This window comes from Theropithecus gelada, chromosome 1 (genome assembly GCF_003255815.1).
Source record: "Theropithecus gelada isolate Dixy chromosome 1, Tgel_1.0, whole genome shotgun sequence".
Classification (NCBI taxonomy): Eukaryota; Metazoa; Chordata; class Mammalia; order Primates; family Cercopithecidae; genus Theropithecus; species Theropithecus gelada.
Window position 1 is genome coordinate 119,942,710 of NC_037668.1, and position 21,195 is coordinate 119,963,904.

General features: G+C 41.1%; 1 protein-coding gene and 1 pseudogene across 4 annotated transcripts in view; both read right to left on the minus strand.

Annotated features, from left to right (window-relative positions):
* Window positions 1-21,195, minus strand: part of TGFBR3 (transforming growth factor beta receptor 3) — a 226,348-nt gene that overhangs the window by 63,575 nt on the left and 141,578 nt on the right. For all 4 annotated transcript variants that reach the window (XM_025395686.1, XM_025395675.1, XM_025395665.1 and 1 more), the window contains one exon: window positions 14,140-14,277. In XM_025395686.1, coding sequence (XP_025251471.1) covers window positions 14,140-14,277 — 138 coding nt within the window. The remainder of the gene's footprint in view (window positions 1-14,139; window positions 14,278-21,195) is intronic.
* Window positions 15,914-16,069, minus strand: LOC112614979 (annotated as a pseudogene).

Genomic DNA, 21,195 nt, shown 5'->3' on the forward strand with positions numbered 1-21,195 from the left:
GAGCCTCCTCCAATATGACCCTAAGAAAGGAACACGTTTATGAACTGATCATGTCATCCATGCATCTGCTTCTTGGTCTGGTCTCAACATAAATCAATGTCAAGAAAACATCTCAAGCCCAATGCTTCCCAAAGTGTGATCCTCAGACAGAAGTACATTAAAATGCAGACTCCAGGGTGGTGGGAGGTGGGAAAGTAGGAAACTACATTATAATCCTCCCTCCACCACTCATGATTCTGATGCATACTTGAGGAACATTGTTCTAGGCCATAGATATGAATATTATTTAAACTCCAATAATCTTTATAAAGCTCTAATGAGATTGTTTGAAGAACAAGCAAAAATCTCTCCTCTGCACTGATGATAAAAAGCCAAGAGGGAGAGCAGAAAGCCAAGTCATGGATGGAGTCATCTCCTTGCACATCTCAAAAGGAAGAAATGGGCCTTGTGAAATAAGAGAAACCATAGCTCCCCAATGATAATGAAAAAGCCTATTGAGATCTCAGAGGAAATCTGTTCCAGGAATCTCAAACACACGCGCGCACACACACACACACACACACACACACACCCTACAACTCAGCTGTGGTCCGTGTGGAACTTGAGTTATCAGCTGGGTGAGTGCCTGCTGTTCAGGTTACAGGCCCTTGGGGCTGCTCTAACTCACACATCCAACCGCACAATGTCCGTGACTTTGGCATTGGTGGAAGTTCAACACTTACACAATGAAAATCGACTCCTCCCCTCTTCTGTCCTACCCTACTCCCAACTTTCAGTATTCCTCTTCCCTTTTCCTGACTCCTGCACAAACAAATCTCTTTTTGGAGTTGCCTGCTTAGGAAAATAGAAAGAGCAAAACAAGGAAAACAAACAAAGCAAAGAAAAACATACTGATATTTCAGAAACACCTGCCATGCCAAGAACCTGCTGGCTCAATTCCAGAGGGAAAAGACACATGGTAAAGGAGAATAGCTATTCCTCCAGAATCTCAGTTTAGGTTTAAGTGGGATCTTCAGATTGGCCCTAGAACTAGTCACAGCCCCCGCACAGAAAGCCATTACAAAGATTATGCTTTTATGTATTTTGGACACACAAAGTCCAGCAAAAACAAACATACTGGAACAGTATTGAAATATTTACCTTCCAAATGAAGACTGAACCCTGCATTCTAAAAGAGGAAAATCACACGTTCTCCCTACCCAATTCCTGGGAGGACCCTACTTGCCTATTTCCTCTGAAGCCATGTGATGTGAAATGTAATCTGAAACATGTTTTCTATTAACATATATCATGACTCAATGCTTTTTTAAAAAGGTTCATTTCAGAGAAATAATAACTTCCATGCCTGTGAACCTACGTTCATAATTTGCAAAGCTACATATTCATGAGCCATGTGATGACGGTATCTGCCAATCATGCATTCATGAAACACAAATCCATGCAGCCATTTAAAAATTCTTGGGTGATTTTATTTAGTACCCCAAACCAGATTACTTTCTTCCAATAAAATGACTTAAAACATATTTGACTATTACTTTCTCTCAAAACATTCATGATAATCATCCTGTTCTTAAGTTTTGCTGAAATATAAAAAAAAAACCTAAAGGATTGAAACCGCCCCATGTTCTTAACACCCTGCATGTTTACACACATCCAAGAGGAAAGCTCTGAGATGCTGCCCTCCAAACACAAACATGCACAAACTTGAACATGAGCCAGTACAAAAGCAATACTCTCATCTCCCATGGAAACGTTATCAGAACAACAGTACATGTGAGTGTGTACATATACAAAGAGAAGCAAAAGATGTCATTCCATCTGAAAAACAAACTAAGTCCCTACAAGTTACCAAACTGATGAAGCACAAGCTGCTTTCTAATATAGTTTTCCAAAATAGAGTTCCAGGCCACATAGGAATCCAGTTCAGCTTTACAAACAATTCTTCAGACTCCTCACTTTACCCTTCTTCATCTGCCAATGTTAGCCTGAGGGAAGAGCTTACCCCCAAATTCAAAGTGCATTTCAATCTAAGTGATGTTTTTCAGGGAAAAAATAAAATGTTGGTATCATTACTATTACTTGTCATATTCCTCTATCTAATTTTGCCCTCCAAATGTGCTCCTGGAGAACCCCACAGGAGAGAAGACTCTCTCTTTTTTTTAAGTTACATGCAATCTGCCAAGTCAAGCTCAAGAGCACAAACTGAATTTTACAAATGCCTGGCTTCAAATACGTTCCTAGAATTCTCTTTATAGAGTTCTTCTTCATCAAGGCTGATAATCTCAATTCCATTTTACAGAGAAGGAAATCAAGGCTCACAGAAGCTAAAGGATCTACCCAAGGCACATAGCTGGCAGACAACAGGGTTGACAACAGAACCAAAGACTTGGTTTCTCACTCTAGAGTTCTTTCTATTCCATCGCTGTGGAAGAATCAGCTACCAAGCTTGGAAATCAGTAGTGTAGGGTAGACACGCACTTCCCTCAGCCTCATGTTAATAAAACACTAGGAAATATGATATTAATCACAAAAGCTCATGCTGCACACTTCCTAAGTGCATGTCACACAGATTCTGAATCCTCATATCTGACCGTGGAAAAAACCGGGGCTCTGAGCAATTAGATGAAGTGCCAGATCACACACCTTTAGCAAGAAACGAGTGCAGATTCAAACTGTCTGTTGGACTCCAAAAATGATGCTCTTTCCACTGTGGGAAGGTGGTCACTCTACCTGGAAAGGCCATTTCCCGTTGGTGAGGGAACTGACTGGCTCACAGGTCAGCAAAGACCTGGGTGTCTTAGGGCAAGCTTTCTACTAAGGCTGGGTAGGCAAATACAAAGGAACATTCTCCAGGCTTTGAGGAGAGTGAGAAGGAAAAGCAGTGGGGCAAAGCAGGGGCCTCCCACCCTTCGCCGCCGCTTGCAGAGATTCTCCTGGTGGGTGGTTTCCCCCTCTGTCCCCGCTTCCCCAGCAATCTCAGAGCCGTGCTGGTCAGAGTGGAGGGGAACGGAATGGAAGGGACAGACAGAAAAAGGAATGACTTAAAGAAACGGAATAATTACTTGGCTAGAAGTAAAGTTAGAGTAAACAACGACAAATTGCTCAAGGATCTTAAAAATTTCCGTGACGGTCAGTTTTATACATCAACATGTCTAGGCCATCTTCCCCAGTTATGCAATCCACTCATCTACACGTTGCTGAGAGTATTTTGTAGATGCATTTAAACTCCATAATCAGGTGGCACTAAGGAAGGGAAGGGAGATTATATCAGATAATCTGGGTGGGCCTGATTCAATCCATTGAAAGCCATTAAGAGCACACCCAAGGCTTCCCTAAGGAAGAAAAAATTCTACCTGTGGACAGCAGCTTCTGCTCATGCCTGAGCTGCCCTTCCTGAAAGGCCACCCTATGGACTTTGATTGCCCTGCTGTCCCCACAATGGCATAAGCCAATTCTTTGTAATAAATCTCTTCATATATATCCCTGACTGGTTCTGTTTCTCTAGATAAATGCTGACTGACAGCTCCTGGGAATGGCTGGTGCAAGCCCCAGGAGAAACAGAGCGGCATATTCTGGCCCAGGAACCACAGACCTAACAACAGTTTGGGGGAAAAAAAGTTCTAAAGGGCATGTCCTTGGAGGGCAAGAATGGAGGTGAGGCCTCTAGCCCAAAACAACTGTGGCTGGAGCCTCCTTTGAGCTTCCTAAAATTAGCTCTGAAGCAAACGCAAAGCCCTCTTAAGCAGGCCACACCCATTTTCCAGTCTACATTGAAAAGTCTCTGAAGACGATCAAGGTGATCTCCTAGGTCAAAGCCAAGAAGGTTGAACTGAACATATTTAGCATCAATTAACAAATGGTCCCCAAAGGGTTAAGGATAGATGCAGATATTAAGGCATCCTGGTGCAGCTGATCCGGAAATGCTCCAACTGGGACCACAGAGAGAAAGTGCTCTTGGGAAAGGGGTCAAGAAACAGTTTTAAAATCCTTATCCAAGTGAAATACTGATATGATCTAGATCCCAGTACTGAAATAAGTCATGCACAACACACTTCGCTGAAACAAGAACTTTACTCACCTGATGCGATGCCCTGATTTGGCTCTACAGGTTCAATTCTGAAGCCCTGTTCTTGGGACAGTCATGAGTGTCTCCAGACTGGAGGCCAGAGTTACAGATAAAATCATAGTCATGCCCTTGAGTCAGCAGTGTGACTGTTCCCAATGAGGTCCCCATTTACCACTCTGGAAAGTATTATTATTATTATTATTGCTAACATTTACTGAGTACTTACTAAGTACTGTCCATGGGTTAGAGCCCCCACTTACTAGCTATGGGACCAGGTACATGTTAACTTCTTTGTCTCAGTTTCCTCATCTTAAAACAAAGACAACAAAAGCACCTACTTCACAGGCTTATTATGAAGACTAAGGTCATACATGTAAGTACTCAGAAGAGTACCTCACACATGGCACACACTAGAAGTGCTTGTTAAACATACACATATGTGTATATGTATCCTCACATCAGGCCATGAGATTTGTCTGACAGATGCTGAGGTTGACAGGCCACGAGTCATTCCTCACTATGGCAGGACCATAGCTTTCTTATATAAACTGCTAGAAAAGGATATAAAAACCCTGTTTTAATGGATTGGGGCGTGGCTCCAAACAGCAGCTCTGAACATCACCCTGCCATCTGTATCACCCGGAACCAATAGAATCTCAAGAACAGGCTCTCCATGATAAAGATGGAAAGGCCAGAGATCAGATGGACTGTGAGACTTTTGCTGGAGGTAGCAGATGGATGACCCCCTGACTTCCAGGTATATACTGTGTCATTCACCACCTCAGTGGGACAAGGCAGAGGCAAAGCAATGATGACTCCCTAGCACAGCGGCATTAAGGACCCACAGTTGCAACAAAGACCCCAGGCCATCTAAGGATAGAGTGTTAGGAACCAAAGGCAAAAGCAGATCTTGAGAAACAAATTCTATCCTAGACACAGAAATTAGAAAGGCTAAAGGACTCCCCTTCCTCCCCTGCAGAAATCAGAAGTAGCTTCCAAGCTAGAGTTAGATAATGCGGACTTGAGGTGCAAGAACCAATTTGCCTCAAATAAGCCCAACAACCTGTGCCCAGGAAGGAGTTGGACCATCCTGGAGCTGCTTTCTGAGATGGGGAGTGTGGGCCACCTTGGAGAACCCTTACCAAGGGTATCATTGTCTATAATTTATGAGGAACAAGGCATAGCCACAGCCTTCAAGTCAGCCTCCCAGAATCTCCTGATAGACAGCTGGGGTTTTTTTCCCCTTCCTATTACATGGAAATAGAATATTCTGCAACCTCCTTTAACAAAACAGTCACTTTTTCTACCAAACAGCTCTCTGGAGGCTGGCCACCACGTCAACAAAGGGCACCAGAGATGTGACATTTGATACAATGCCCAACACTTGGGAAGGGCAGATGCATCTGATTACCAGATTAGCCTTAGGCAATAAAGCCTTAAAAGACGTCATGGGACTCCACATGAAGAAACACCAACCTTGCCTCCTCAGTGAAAGTGAGTTTATTTGACCTCAATTTGTTGAATGAAAGCAAAGCCTTCACAGGGCTGTGACCCATGCCTGCACACAGACATGACACAAGTCCAGCCAGAGCCAGGAAAAGTCTACACTTGCATGAACCCTCCTGGACAGGATGTCTTCCTCAGGAAAAATACACCCAGGCAAATCTCCCAGGGGCCACAGGCCATTCACTCACTCACAACATTCACCAGCCTTAACCCAGCAAGTTAGAATAAATCCCAGGGAGTCTTTCAAAAACCCCTTCTGGACCAGGTTTACCAGTTGAAACTGGGCTCTTTCCAATGTTCTAATTGCCATAGTGACATTCAGGAAGAGCTCAATGGCCACAATAGGGCCAAAAACTCATTCCTAGGAAACAGGAATGAGTTGTTTGAACTAGGGTAGTTGACTGACCCTAGCTCATGAGAGGATCAAGACCCATATAATTAAGGCTCTTAAGGACAAGCCACAAAACCAACAGATGAGCAGACTCTGGAATAAAAATGCATGGTACACAACCACTTGGAATATCCCACAGGACACAATGAGTCATTCTACAAGAGACATTTAAAAAAAGAAGAACCACCACCAATCTTGAAACATTTAGTTATTTAATCTGCCTTCAAGAGAGAATTTATCTGGGGAAAGACCTCACTGCAAAACACAAACTGGTATATCGGGGTCCCTGGAATACAGGGGTAATGCTTCTGGCTGAGCCAAGAGCTGTGTTTGTGTCTGCAGCCCTGACCCGTTTGCCACATGCTGTTCTCCAGAGCCAACCTCATGCAGGAAGCTGCCTTGATTGCATTTGGAAGAAGAGAATTCTCATTTTCTCCAATTTCTACTATTCTCATCTTCTCCCATTTTCACTATTATTTAGTGTAATAGTACTTAGCACACTAAACTGCAATTCCTAATTTTTCAACCAGCTCTCACACATAATGGGAAGCTAAGGACAGGCAATTTACCCGTTTTCCCTAGATCCTCCACAGCTAGCACAGTTCACAGTTAGGCACTAAAAACTGGGTGTTGGATGAATGAACAAGTAGATACATAAACCATCATACCAGGTATGCTAATTCTGTGTTTTTTTCTGAACGTGGGAGTGGGGGAATTGCCAAATAAGGGAAAGAAGGAAATTAGCAAAGAAAAAAATTATTTCCAGGTTTTTTTAATGCAACACAATAGAATACAGAATTTTTTTTTAAAGAAGTTCCCTTCTCCACAAGCAATCTTGAATGTCTGAGTTATTCTTAGGGCGTTTTTGGACAGACACTACAACCCTCAGTTACACATCACTTGGCTTCATGAAAAGGTAACAGCTGGACATGCACAGTGGTATGGGCTGTGCATGTCCCTTCCTAGTGCCGCACTGAGCACACATCTGGGGCTATTTAGCAACTGATTGGAAATTTAGCCTTTTGATTTCCAGTTAAATACTAGGCACAGGAAAACAAATAGCACTTGTTTTTCACTGAGTCTTGTCAGTCATCCAAACTCCAGTGCAGACCAGAGAACTGCCTGTGGTTTGGTGGCAGAGGTCCAAAATATTTGGACCTTTTTTTTTTTTTTTTTTTTTTAATGCCTCTAGTTTAAGTAAAAGGAATAAACTAGATGTTGGCAGCTCCAGCTTCTTCACCCATCCCTCCCTGCTTCTTGAAAATACAAAACTGGTTTTAAATGTATTAATTTACATTTTTCATTAGGATTAAGTTTTGATTTGTTTTTAATCCAAAGCTAATAGCATAGAGTTTGGTTTCTGTCATTTATTTCAACTGCCCTGCCTTGATATTTACTTGGATTTGCTGAGGAGGCAATGCTCAATTTGCCAGTTTCTGTTCCAAATTAAATTGGGATATAATATCTAGCAGTCATGCTATCAAAGAATCACGGAGTTTAAAAGCTGGGAGGAGCTTTAGAGATGAGCTAGTACAATCCCCTCATTTTAGAAATGAGGAAACCAAGGCCTGAGTAGTTAAGTGATTTTTTTTCTCAGTGATGTATAACTAGTTAGTGGCAGAGCCAAGACTAGTACTCAGGCGTCCTAACATCCAGGCCAGGGTGTTAACTGGAAACAAAAACCTGAATTACCTCCGAGTAGAGCTGCCCGATAAAGTACAGGACACCCAGTTAAAGTTGAATTTCAGGTAAACAATGAATACTTTTTTAGCATATGTTATGTCCCAAGTACTGCATGAGCACACTGACAAAATTATTTGTTGTTTATCTGAAATTCAATTTTAACTGGCCATCCTCTATTTTTCTATGCCAGCTCCGGCAATGGTACCTCAAAGACCAAAATCCCCTTCCATGCCCCATCCTCCACTCAAACATACACACATTCACATACATTTGCTCTCTGATTTTAACGATAAATGGCTAGAGAAAAAATAGATCACAGCACAGTAATATCGAGAGTGAATGAGGTTGGAAGAAGCTGCTTATTTCTTGAAACTTCTAATCTTAGATACCCTTTTTTCCTTATGAGCATGCAAAGTGAATAAGCCTGACATAAGTAGGCTGGCCACGGCCTCTGGACTAGGCATTTTAGGTTATTAAAAGCCAGGCACTAGGGTCTCATCTTGAAAACGTCTGCTTGTCCTAGGGCTCCAAGTCTACAGACCTTGCAATTGGAGAGAATGCTCCAATTTGGAATACAAATAAAGCAAGATTAAAAAAAAATTAGAGGCCGGGCATAGTGGTTCACACCTGTAATCCCAGTACTTTGGGAGGCCAAGGCAGGTGGATGACTTCAGCCCAAGAGTTTGAGACCAGCCTGGGCAAAAAAGTGAAACCCTACCACTACAAAAAAAAAAAAAAAGTCAAAAATTAGCTGGGTGTGGCAGTGCATGCCTGTAGTCCCAGTTACTCAGGAGGCTGAGGTGGGAGGATAGTTTGAGCCCAGGCAGCAGAGGTTGCAGTGAGCTGAGATCATGCCACTGAACTCTAGCTCGGGCTTCAGAGCCAGAAAAAAAAAAATCCTGTCTCAAGGGAAAAAAAAAAAAAAATCAGGTACATGGAATAAAGTAAAAAGATACACTTTAAAATCTAGTTCATGCCCAGCACTGTGGGTCATGCCTATAATCCCAGCACCTTGGGAGGCCAAAGTGAGTGCATCACTTGAGACCAGGAGTTTGAGATTCACCTGGACAACACGGCAAAATTCTATCCCTACAAAAAGTACCCCCAAGAAATCAGCTGGTCATGCTGGCATGCACCTGTAGTCCCAGTTACTCAGGAGGCTGAGGCAGGAGGATCCCTTGAGCCCGGAAGGTTGAGGCTACAGTGAGGCATGTTTGCACCACTGCACTCCAGCCTGAGTGATGGAGTGAGACCCCGTCCTCAAAAAAAAAAAAAAAAAAAAGAAAGAAAAGAAAAAAAAAAGTGCTGCAGCAAGGTTTTCTTGCTAGTTTTATGAAATATAGTTCACATCCCATAATATTCAGCCTTTTAAACAATTCAGTGTTTCTGTGTATATTCACAAGGTGTGGTATATTCACCACTATGTAATTCCAGAACATTTTTATCACCTCCCAAAAGAAATCTCATATCATTAGCAGTCATTCCCCATTTTCCCCTCTCATCAGCCCCTGGCAATCACTAATCTACTTTCTGTTTCTATAGATTTGCCCATTCTGGACATTTTATATAAATTGGAATCATACAATTTGTGACCATTAGTGTCTGGCTTCTTTCACTTAGTATAATGTTTTCAAGACCCATGTATGTTGTGGTATGTATCAGAACTTCAATCCTTTTTATGGCTAAGTAATATTCCATTGTATGGATATAGCACTTTTTTCATCCATTCATCTGTTGATGGACATTTGGGTTGTTTCCACTTTTTGGCAACTGTGAATAATGATGCTTTGGACATCTGTGGACAAGTTCTTGTGGACATGTGTTTTGTTCAATTATTTTCCACAGAACCATTTTACATTCCCACCAGCAATGTATGCATGTTCCAATTTCCCTACAGCTTTCACAACCCTTGTTATCACCTTTTTTATTATAGCCACCCTAGTGTGAAGTGGCATCTCACTGGTTTTCATTAGCATGTCCCTAATGACTCATGATACTGAGCATCTTTTCATGTGTTTTGTGGCCATTTGTGTCTTTTCTCTAGAAACTGTGTATTTAAACTGTAGTATGTCCTTAAAGACAATTTCAGATTGTGGCTCTCCTCAATCTTTTTTAGCAAACTCAGGTTGAAGGTTCAGGCATTATCACCCAGTTAAGTTAGCTTACTTTTTTTTCAGTGTAGAAATCAATGTATAAATAAAAATGGGCTTATGTGATCCTTCTAAGAGATTATTTGTAGTTTCAACATGGCACACTGAGAGGGTAAGATGCTTTTTATTTCTGATTGTTCTCTGGGCCACCCATACACCCTGCAAAAGGAAAACTACAAGATTATGACAACTTCATCACGTGTGTGCATGTGTGTGACTCACACTCAAAGATTCGCTACTTGAAACTCAGCCCGAAAGCGTCACTCTTCATCCCACTCATATTTCCTAGGTAACCAGAATAGCCAGATAAAGGAGCTGCACCTGCAGAGAAAACTAAATCCCACTTTCTCCCTGCCTGACATGCTCCCTTCTTGCCTGTGCTGTGAGGGGGTGAGAAGGACTGAAATGATTTGACAGAAAAAGACAGATGCCTTTATTACCAGTATTAAAGTATGTTTTTAGTCACCCTCATGGGTGGCTGCGATTTCTGGGTAACATAAGGCCCTCCTAACTAATTATGAAAGTTTTCCTTTTTTAATTTGGGCAGTCATAACAACACAGACATGTCCACTTAAATAAAAAGGTCACCCTGATAAATGAGTAGATGCTGTTACTTGAAACTTTTCTCATCACCATATTAAAAAAAAAAATAACAGTTAAAAGTATTGTAACTCTACATACACAGTAGACAGCTCTAAGACAGAAATGCAAACCCTCCAGCAGCATATCAGGAAGCAGGCAAGGATACACGTGTCTTGGACTGAGAGTCAAGAGACCCATTCGCTTTCCACAGCTCCTCTAAGCTCCCTGCATAACCTCGGAGAAGACAGTGATGAAAATGGTGAAGCCTCCGTTTCCAGAGATCCCATGGGCCCTCTGAAGTGTTTGATGAACACTTTATGGAACATAATTTAGTTATCTTATCCCCAAACTTTAACTCTTAACTATATAAATGGATAAAGAGAACACACTACTGGATTTCTATTGATCACCAGACCCTCTTTGGCAAAGGCTGACAAGGAGATGAGCAGACACTAAAATTCATTTCAGGCCACAGAGAGGAAGGGAAAAGCCTGCCCACGGAGAGTGGCCCAGCTTGTGCAAGGACTTGCATCACTCGTTGTCTGCCGATGTGAGAATGTGAATGAACAACAGATGTTCCATCGTCTCTTCCAGGCCATGAAGAAATGTACAGACGGGAAAAAAAACCATTTTCCCTAAAGGAAGCCTGTGGACAACAAAGCAGAGTTCAGGTGTCCTGGAATTTAAATCCTTGACTGCGCCTGATGCTGCCTCCCACGTGTTGGTAATTTTAGGCTCATTATTTGATCTGCAATCTCCTAACATGGGATTGATCCAAATGGGTTTATGTTCAATTGTTTACTAAAGCTGCCACCTTCTTTCATTGTTAGTGTCCACACTGATGGCCAAGAAGCAGTTTTTACAGATTTTAAGCAAAATTAAAGCAAATTAATAACTAAGAGTAAGACTCTTTCCCTCAAAACCCATGGACTGGCAGACTGAAGAAAGAATCCAGGCAGTGATAAGTACGACTATGACATACATGGCCCACACTTTCATCTGGACCTATAGCCCAGAGAAATAGAACCCCTTTCAATCTGGGGCCAGCCAAGCTAGATATTTCATAATTACAGATGCAAATTCAACACCCATCCCACATGCTCTTAACTGTGGCTAGAAATAAATAAGAGCAGCGACAGCAGGTAATGTCTACAAACATTATATATATGATCTCGCTTACTCAAGATAACAGCCCTATGATGGAGGGCCTGAGAAAAATCCGGTTTAGAGAAATTAATTTGCCCAAGGTTGCTGCTTGGATCCAAACCAGGACACGCACTGCCTTTGCTCATAATGTCTCCATAACCTGCCCACCATGGTAGCCACTAGCCTCACATAGCTACTGAGCACCTGAAATGTGGCTAAGCAGGACTGAAGAACTGTAAGTAGCCACGCACAGCTATTTCCTACAGTATTGAACAGGAAAGCTCTACAGTATGAGGGCTAAATGTGCATATGACTTTATGATCAGAGCCATTAGTATTACTATCACAAGTAACTTTAATTAGAGGAGACTGGCAGTGATTATGAGTACGAAGGCAGACAGTTTAGCATAACAGCTTGTAGAATAGGTCCTATCTAGGTTTGAGTACCAACTCTGCAAGTAACTAGCCATGTGGTTTGGGCCACTACTTAACCTCTCTAAATCTTAGTTCTTCATCTATAAGAAGAGATCTACACTATCGTACTGTAGAAGGTTATTGTCAGAATTAGATAAAGTATTAGAGAATTTAGTGACCTGAAATATCCTAAGTGCTCAATAAACGTGCCAGTAATAACAACTAAATAATTACTGGTTTTTGGCCTTTTTAATATAGAAGTAATAAGAGTTGCAATTCCCAGAAAAGGCTACAATAAAGTTATTGTAATACCCACCTTGTAAATGTACCTTTTGAGCTTAAATGTTTTATTCTGAAATTAATTTAAATTTACAGCAAAGTTGCTAATACAAAGGACTCTAGTATAGCCTTTAACTAGATTCATCTGTTTTTAAAATCTTGCCACATTTGCTTTATTCTTCTCTCTATACAACATGTTTTTTTCCTGAATGATCTGACCTTTTAGCTCTTAACCTTAAAGAGTATTGAGTATGTTTCCTAAGGATATTCTCTTACAGAAAAACAACAATTATCAAATTCGAGGAATATAACATTGATACAATATTTTAATCTATAGGCTCAATTATAATTTCACCCACTGTCCCCCTAATGTCTTTTATAGCAGCTGCCCCACTCCCTACCCAACAGGATCCAGCTCAGGATCACATGTGTCTTGTCTTTTTGACTCCTTTAATCTGGAATGGCTCCCCAGCCTTTCTCTGTCTTTCATGACTGACACTTTTGAAGATTACAGGCCAGTTATCTTAAAGAATGTCATTCAATTTGGTTTAGTCAGCATTTCTTCATGATTAGATTCAGGTTATATGCATTTCTGGCAAAAATACTACAAAAGTGATGCTATGTTCTCTCTCATTTATAGGCACACAACGTCCATCTGCCCCACATTGCTGATATGAATTTTAATCACTTGGTTAAGGTATCATGGGATATCCCCAATGTATATAGTCACTATTTTTTATGTGTAATTAATAAGCAATTTGTACAAAAGATATTTTAAGAATATCTAAATATACTATTTCCTGAACTCCCTCCATCTCTGCTAGATTTAGCATCTGTTAATAATTCTTACCTGGTCAACTTTTATTATGATGGTTGCAAAATGATCATTTTCTAACTCCTTTGCTCCTTCTATATTTACTAGCTGGCATTTTACTACAAAGATGAGCTTTTTCTTTTCTCCCTTTTACTCATTTATGTACTTACTATAATAATTGTATTGACTATGGATTCTTACATTATCCAACAAGAACCTTTGAGTTTTTAGAAGTACTCTTCAAATACAGTGGAAAGAAACTACAGATCTGGATTGGGAGTCATTAACTGGGCAAAGTTTATTCATGAGGCAAGAGGAAAACTATTAACTGGGGACTCCACTTGTTTTGGATGCTTGTGGGCAAGAGAGGTTTAAGGCCTCAGGCGCTGCAGTTAGGACATTAGCCTGCAGCTCTCGCAATAGACAAATGTGAGTTACCACTACCAAGTTGCAGTATTGCTCATCATCAGACATGATATCATACCAAAAAAATTCCATCCAAACAACCCATCTATTTCTCCACAACTAGCAAACTTGAATGTTCTGGCAAACTCAAAGGGACATGATTTACAAATAGTAGGTAATATTTGGATCTTTCCACAAGAGCTGGGTTCCAGCTTGTTTTTTTAATAAAATACAAATGACTTCATTTTGGAGCTCACTGTGTCACTTTCTCAACAAACAGATCCTCAGATCAGGAATCAGGCCTGTGTTATATACAAATAGTATGGGTTCATGCATATTTATTTTGTGGTCAGGGACCACACACCCGGTAGCCAGTTACAATATTTACAGTGCTCCTGATGCCACAAGCGGGGTTTCAGAGCTGAAACCAAAGCTCAGGCCACACAGAGTATGACGACAGATCCTGCTCTAATGTGCGCACTAGACCCCAGGCTCTGCCCACAGAAGATGGGCAGGTGTGTCTGCTTTCTGTGAATGCTTATCTATGTTATCCAAATATCATTAAGCGCATCCTCCAAATTTAACACTCTTTGGACTCTGGCATTATTTCAATGAAAGTAAGCCGTTATTAAAAGTTTGGCAAAGTTTAAGGATTATTATACCCTTGTGCTAAAGATCAGTTTGGGGGAGGTTTAAGCACTTACCAAAAACAGTCTGGAGACCCCAGTGGCAAGTCTCTCTGTCTTCAGATGCCACACCAGGGGGTGTGGGGAGTTGAGCAGGAACACGACAGGCTTGTGGTGGATGTGGACTGAGGAGATGGGATTCAGGTGAAGTGTGACCTAGGAAGCAACAAACAGAAAGAAGGTAGAAATCTTAGCCCTGGCTTTCCATGAAAATCACTCAGAGCAGCCTCTGGAATACTTTTTTGCAACTCACTATCAACAGAAACAAGCTATAATCCAGCTCAGATCCTATGACTAAGATACATTAAGTTGAACCAGATGACATTGCCAATATTTGACCATTTTTTACTACAAAATGGCTACTTCGTATGGGTCAACCACACTAATCTCAACAAAAGCATGAATTAGCTCCCCGTCAAAGAACAAATAAACAGAACACATTTTTTTCTTTCGAAAAGTCAGCAAAGGTGGAATAAAAGTTACCTTCCCTTAGGCCTGCTTTAAGCTGTAGGTCAAATGACTAAGGTGAAAACTGGAAAACAAAATCCCCTGGGGATGGGGTCATCCCTCTGGATCTCCAGAGAAACGACTTTCTTCTCCTCTAGGTAAGCTCCAACCTCCATAAAGTGAAATGGGTTCTGCCAAAGAAAAGTGCCAAAAGCTGAGAGAAAGGGGCTGCCAAGGGAGGCTGCCAGGGCTTTCGCTGTCTCAGCTTTTAGCTCGAAGGGCTTTTCCAAAGAAATGAAGCACAGAGGACACACAGAATAAAGAGTGATTGTGTACAACCCCTGTCAAAAAAAAAAAAAAAAAAAAAAAAAAAAGGGAAAAAAACCACTGAAAAAAAAAAAAAAAAAAAAAAAAAACAGGGAAGAAAACCACGGGATGGATACAAAAACTGTAGCCAATTTTGACAGCAGATCAAGGACTACTGCAGGTCACCACTGTTGTCATTAACATCACCAAAAAGCACCTGTGAATGGAGTTGCAAGCCATGGACTCAACAAAGTCCTCTTGGCACACATGAACCCAGGGCAACATGAACATAGGAGAACAAAAGGATATATAAGGAAATATTGACTAGATGCTTTCATACAGTCTGTCCATACTGGCTTTCCATACACAGCGGGGAGGCAAGACCCAAGCATCACATATTTAAACAGAGTGAACTCATCAAAGATAACCATAAAGTAATAAGGGAGGGACAGGCCAAAAAAGGACTTAGGCTAGAAAGACACAGACTGAGTGACGCACTGGGAATAATAGTACATCTCAGCTAGAATTTTCATGAGGATGACATGGTCTAGATCCACAATCTGAGTCTATACAACCATCAGATACTAAATGCTGGACTACTTCACATTTTCCCAGTGGCTGTCAGCCCACTGTGATCTCAACATACTTCTACCTTTTTTTGTAGGGACCACTTATGACCAATGCCACTTATCATAGTATACTCTCAGGTCACTGATAAATAAGACACTCAACTTTCATTATCTTTCAAAACCCAGGTTTTTGCACATGGTAGGCACTCAATAAATGTCAAAATAATGTTTTAATTCTCTGCTTTTCGATGCCACAAAAATATTCTATGAATAACTTCCATCATCTTGTTCACTAACTTGAGTATGCATGTCTTAATTTCCAAAATGGACTGTAGGCCAGGAGTTTGAGACCAACCTGGCCAGCCTGGAAAAACCCCATCTCTACTAAAAATACAAAAATAAATTAGCCGGGCATGGTAGCAGGCACCTGATACTCAGGTGGCTGAGACACAAGAATCGCTTGAACCCAGGAAGTGGAGGTTGCAGTGAGCCCAGATCATGCCACTGCACTCCAGCCTGGGCTACAGAGTGAGACTCTGTTTCAAAAACAAAAACAAAAACAAAAAACTGTGCTTAACATATACACGATAATACACTTGATCTTAGCCAAAAGGCTGGGAAGTAAGCATACACAACAATATTTGATTTATCACAGCAAATTCATATATTTATATGTTACCTAAAGGAGAAAAAAAGGTACAAAGGAATTTAGCTGGATAATTTGCAAAAAAAAATTTTTAAAAATTTTAAAAAAGCAACATTCTAACTGTCATGAGCTATTTCTGCACACAGCTAGGATCATTTTTATATTTGGCATAAGCATAGTGCTAAATCAAAATACTAGATGAACAGTGACGTCAAGTACAGCTACAGCAAAGTAATGTGCTCCTTGGTTGTAAAGACTCTACCTCACAGCACACTTTGGAGATGCTGTCCGCATCTCGAAATAAACAGACTGATAGCCACTGAGAAGAAGAAGAGATGCTATAGAAACAGCAGAAGCAAAGATTCAAACTGTACTGAACAAAGAGACACACACACTATGGAGAATGAAGGAGGGATGAAATCATCATTTGTTCCAGAGTACCTGAAAACTGCAAAGCAACACTCTGACTTTCACTAATAGCATGTATCAGTAAAAGGTTTCTCTATTTATTCCAAGACTATTTACTGAGTACCATAATGGCACAAAGAATAGTGATGTATATCTGCAGGGGCTGCATCAACTCTTCTTCTGAAGATTTTCTTTGCAGTACTTAGGCATACAATTATTCTTAGAGCTCACAGATAAGCAGAAGTTTTGGTCAAATATATACTACAAAATACTAATAAGTATGTGTCTCAAATGAACAAGAATTTTTTATAAAAGCTCATGAAATGAGAAGAAAAAGATCTATGAGACAGATATTGGTGCTCAGGTCCAAAATTTTCCAGATGGTCAAAAGTGCTGAGGCCTGGCTCATATAATCAAGGAAAGATTTCTAGGAGCCACAGCCCTCAGCTTTCCTGGAAACAGCTCCTTCTTCAATATGTGGCAGTGTCTGGCCAAGATGAATCTCTGACTCTGGCACACGGGGTCCAGGCAGAGCCCCAAAAGCCATTTGGCAAAGAAGAATTCACACTACAATTGGGAAATTCAAAGAAAAATACCCAATAGTTTCTTTAAAAGATCATTTGGCAGGGACAAAGAGTCCTGCAAGCACTCGCTCACCTAATCTCTCAGCAGCCTGTCTTTTCTAGGCTTCCCCTGCTTGAGTAAATCTCGCTGAAGGGAAGATAAAGGACAACCAAAACAACTAACAAAAGAACGATGGTATAAAAGCTTCCAGAGAGAACACACTGCAGTATCTCAAAGAATTCCTGGTTAAGTTGCCCAATTTCTCCCAGGTTGGAAAAAAAAAAAAGAAAAGAAAAGAAAAGAAAATCCTCCTTCGGATCAATTATAGCTCAGGGTAGACTACAGTTACAAATATAAGAACATCCTGAAGCTTTTGTGGTTACACTCTCCAGTGCTCATGGTCTAAAGGCCGAGCGGAGGCAGATTACAGCAAATAAATATCCCGTGAAGAAATGATACAAAGAGTATCCAGCAATCTCCAGCTTGGAAATCCAAACAGTAGTTTAAAGAGTTGACCATCAATCCTAAGTCAAATTTACACATAAAAATACAGGTTAACAGCTTTGTCTATGGGTTCATAAGTAATAACGAATCGAACACTGGGACCATGCGAGCTGTGAAGGCTGGTAAGCTAAAGGGGATGCAGCTCAAAGGAAGCAGCAATGACCAGTCTCGAAACCACTGGCTTCTTTGTAAATCTTTGGGAGTCATGGAGCATTTGAGAACTTAATGCATGTATGAACCCTCTCTTTATCAAACCAAACCAAACAAAAAACATCCACATCACACAAACTTTTGCAGACAATGTCAGGGAATTACATTCATTGCAGGGCCCATGAACGCCAGGTTAAGCACCCATCAACCCAGGTTAAGAACCCCATTGTAAAAGAGTAAGAAAATTCTAACAGCAACAACGGTAACAAAATGGCTCCATCTAATTAAACTACAAATTACACCTCTGGTCTTAAGATGTCATCCTTTCAGGAGAAGAACTAATAGATGAAGACTCGAAACTAAAAAAACTTTAACATGTAGTTTCTGGTGGAACCCATACTTTGACCACAACTGGTCCATGAAGCCTAATCCAAGAGTTCCTGTTCTAACCATGCTGGTCTCAAACAGTGCTGGATATTCGGTATTCCTTATGGTGTGAGAAAATGCAAGCAAATCTGATCTGCCACATCCCTTATGTAACACCATCCCTCATCCATTGCTGATTCTTCCCCTAAATGGAAAAGAGCTCATTGGTCTAACCTGTTCTACAACATCTATTCATACTAGGTCTTCTGCGGTTATCTGTGCAACGCAACGAACATATAATTTTATAAAGAAATTCAAAGCAGATCTTCTGGGTGTTTTTCTGGGGAATCTGAACACAACTTGGACCAAAGTCAAGGACAACTCTAAGGAGCACAAAGCCTTTGAGTAGTAGAAAGACCACCTCTCTATCTCCCACTTGGGAAGCATGTCCTTGCTCACATTATCAGCAGAAAATAACAAGGACAATCTTTTCTGGACCTTGTTATAGTGAAGGCTTCTCAGTTCTCTAAAGATTATCTTTGATAAGCAAAAACTATCTATTGTCTCAAACTCTGTAAATTACTGGGGGGAACCCTACTTACTTTATGGAAAGATTCCTTATGAAAATTGTTTTGAATTTCCCAAGATTCATAATACAGACGCAAGGCATTTCTACCATAGAGATTTCAGAATATGTATTAGTTAGACCCCCTACTTCAGGGGTTCATTAAAACAAACGAAAAAGCAAAGTGAGCAAGCAACTGATACGCTAGTCTAACAGCTGTCCAATTTTGCTAACGTGTCAGTGAGGTCCATTTCAACATTTCTGATTCTTAGAACAGCCCCTGTGGACCTGTGAAGCAATGAAGTCATCCAAAACACTACCAGGGAAACTCTTATTATCTAAAACCAGACCAAATAATTCTCTGAAATGGATGATTCAATAATCAGTTTACACTAAGATAAGAAAAGAACACCAACAGCGTGCCTACAACCAACACCCATAAAATCACATGCTGGTCTGTATATAGCCATCATCTGTCCCCTCTTCAGGGGTAAGGAGATATCCACTTGGCAACAATGTTAGTAGTAACTGAAAACATCCTGAATCTGGGTCTCCCAGCACCCACACTTTGCATGCACAAATGGAAAGGCATAAACCTATTTCAGGACACTAGGGTCCTACCACTGAACTCAAATTTCACTGACATTTGGGCAATATGACTTTTAGGAACTCAAACCTGACCCCAGATGGATCTAAAATGTGCAACTGACTGCTAGGGGTGGGAACAGTATTTATTTAGTTGCTGCTGCAGTATTTAGTATATTCTGGTCTACAGAACCCCTACAGCTGATATTTTATTCACCATTGCTTGTCCTTCACCATTTGGGAATTGATATAAAAAGATTCCCTCAAAATATTTTTAGAGAACTGGATTTGGAGCTTTTAAATGTTTCCTTTTTTTTTTTTTTTTTTTCTTTATATTTCTCTGAATTTCTAGAGGAATATTAATCAGTTGGTGCTGAATTCAAGAAATCTTGACATACACACATTACCCTACACACACACCCAGGGTCCCCATCCTGACCTGGGGCACTCAACTGACCATTCTCCTTGGTCAAATGGTATCAAGCTCTTTCCCAATGGTTTTGTCTTGAAACCACTTAATGTGCTGAGACGGACACTGGCAGTTCATTTCAGGATTCATCGCCCCTCCCCGCAACAAGGACATGATTCAGGATTCCCTGAGAGCCTCTGAAAATAATCTAATATAACCACAAAAGAGACAAAAAAAAAAAAAAAAAACTAAAATGAAAGTCTGAAGTGGGATGCAGAAATAAGCTCCGCTCCATATTTTGTATGCCCTGGAAAAATACTGGGAACTAAATTTGGGTTGGGGGTGGAGGGGCAAGAGCTCATATAAACAGAGGAGTATTTATGAAACTACAGGTCATGACCTTCTAAAGGGGTCCTGGGAGCCGCTGCAAGGAGATTCCAGAGACCCAGGCCCTTCCTTCCCAGAGCAGCCACAGCTCCCCCGGCTGCAGGGAAGAGAGGCAGGCAGAGTGGAGACCCTGATGTGTGGGTGGTTCCAGTGGAGGAACGCTGCTAGTGCCCTCAGGAGGCCACTACTGATGCAAGTCTGAGGACACAGACAGGCACTTTTCTATCATTCTTTGGCATTAAGATAGGTTGTGTGAACAGTGTAGTGTATACATCACTAACACATTGCAGCCTTGCAGGATTCTGGCCTAAAGTGCACCACAGTGCTCCAGATGGACTTGTGGGTCCAGCTCACAATGCCATCTCCAGTAAAATCTTTCCCCCTCCCTCAGACAGCACTGGTGTTTCTACCTCTGCCTGGCACTATAATGATCTGTTTAGATCAAGCTTGTCCAACCCATGGCCACATGCTGCCCAGGATGGCTTTGAATGAGGCCCAACACAAATTTGTAAACTTTCTCAAAACATTATGAGATTTCTTTTGTGATTTTTTTCTTTTTCATTCATGAGTTATCATTACTGTTGATGTACTTTATGTGTGGGCCGAGACAATTCTTCTTCCAATGTGGCCCAGGGAAGCCAAAAGATTGGACACCCTGGTTTGGATGTTTGTCTCCCCTGCCACTGTGTAAATTCCTCAGGTCATTCTCCAGGGGCAGAAACTGAGTCACACTCATTTCTGTATCCTTAGGCCTAGCACAGGGCCAGACATTTAGTAGGCAGTCAACAAGTTCTCTGAAAGAAGGAATAAAAGAAGGAACGAACAAAAGTTATTAATGAAATGTGACTAGAATAATAATTACAGAGTCATATTGTCCTGTTTTTCTGACCAGAAAAAGGGGGTCGGGGTATACATAGTAAACAGAACATTAACACATAGTCAAGAAAAGCAGATTCCAGCCACTGAAACAAATGACGGGGATGCTTCCTGGAAGGTATGCTGGACAGGACGTCAAGGCCACACCCAGGTTTTGTGGGACAAGCCACCCTAATCGTCATCCTCTCTGTGTGTAAGACAGCGTAGAATGGCACTCAGGCCATCCATGGGAACCACACAAGGCAAAGAAAAGAAAATAGAAAATATCTGTTATCTTAAACAGTTACGCAAA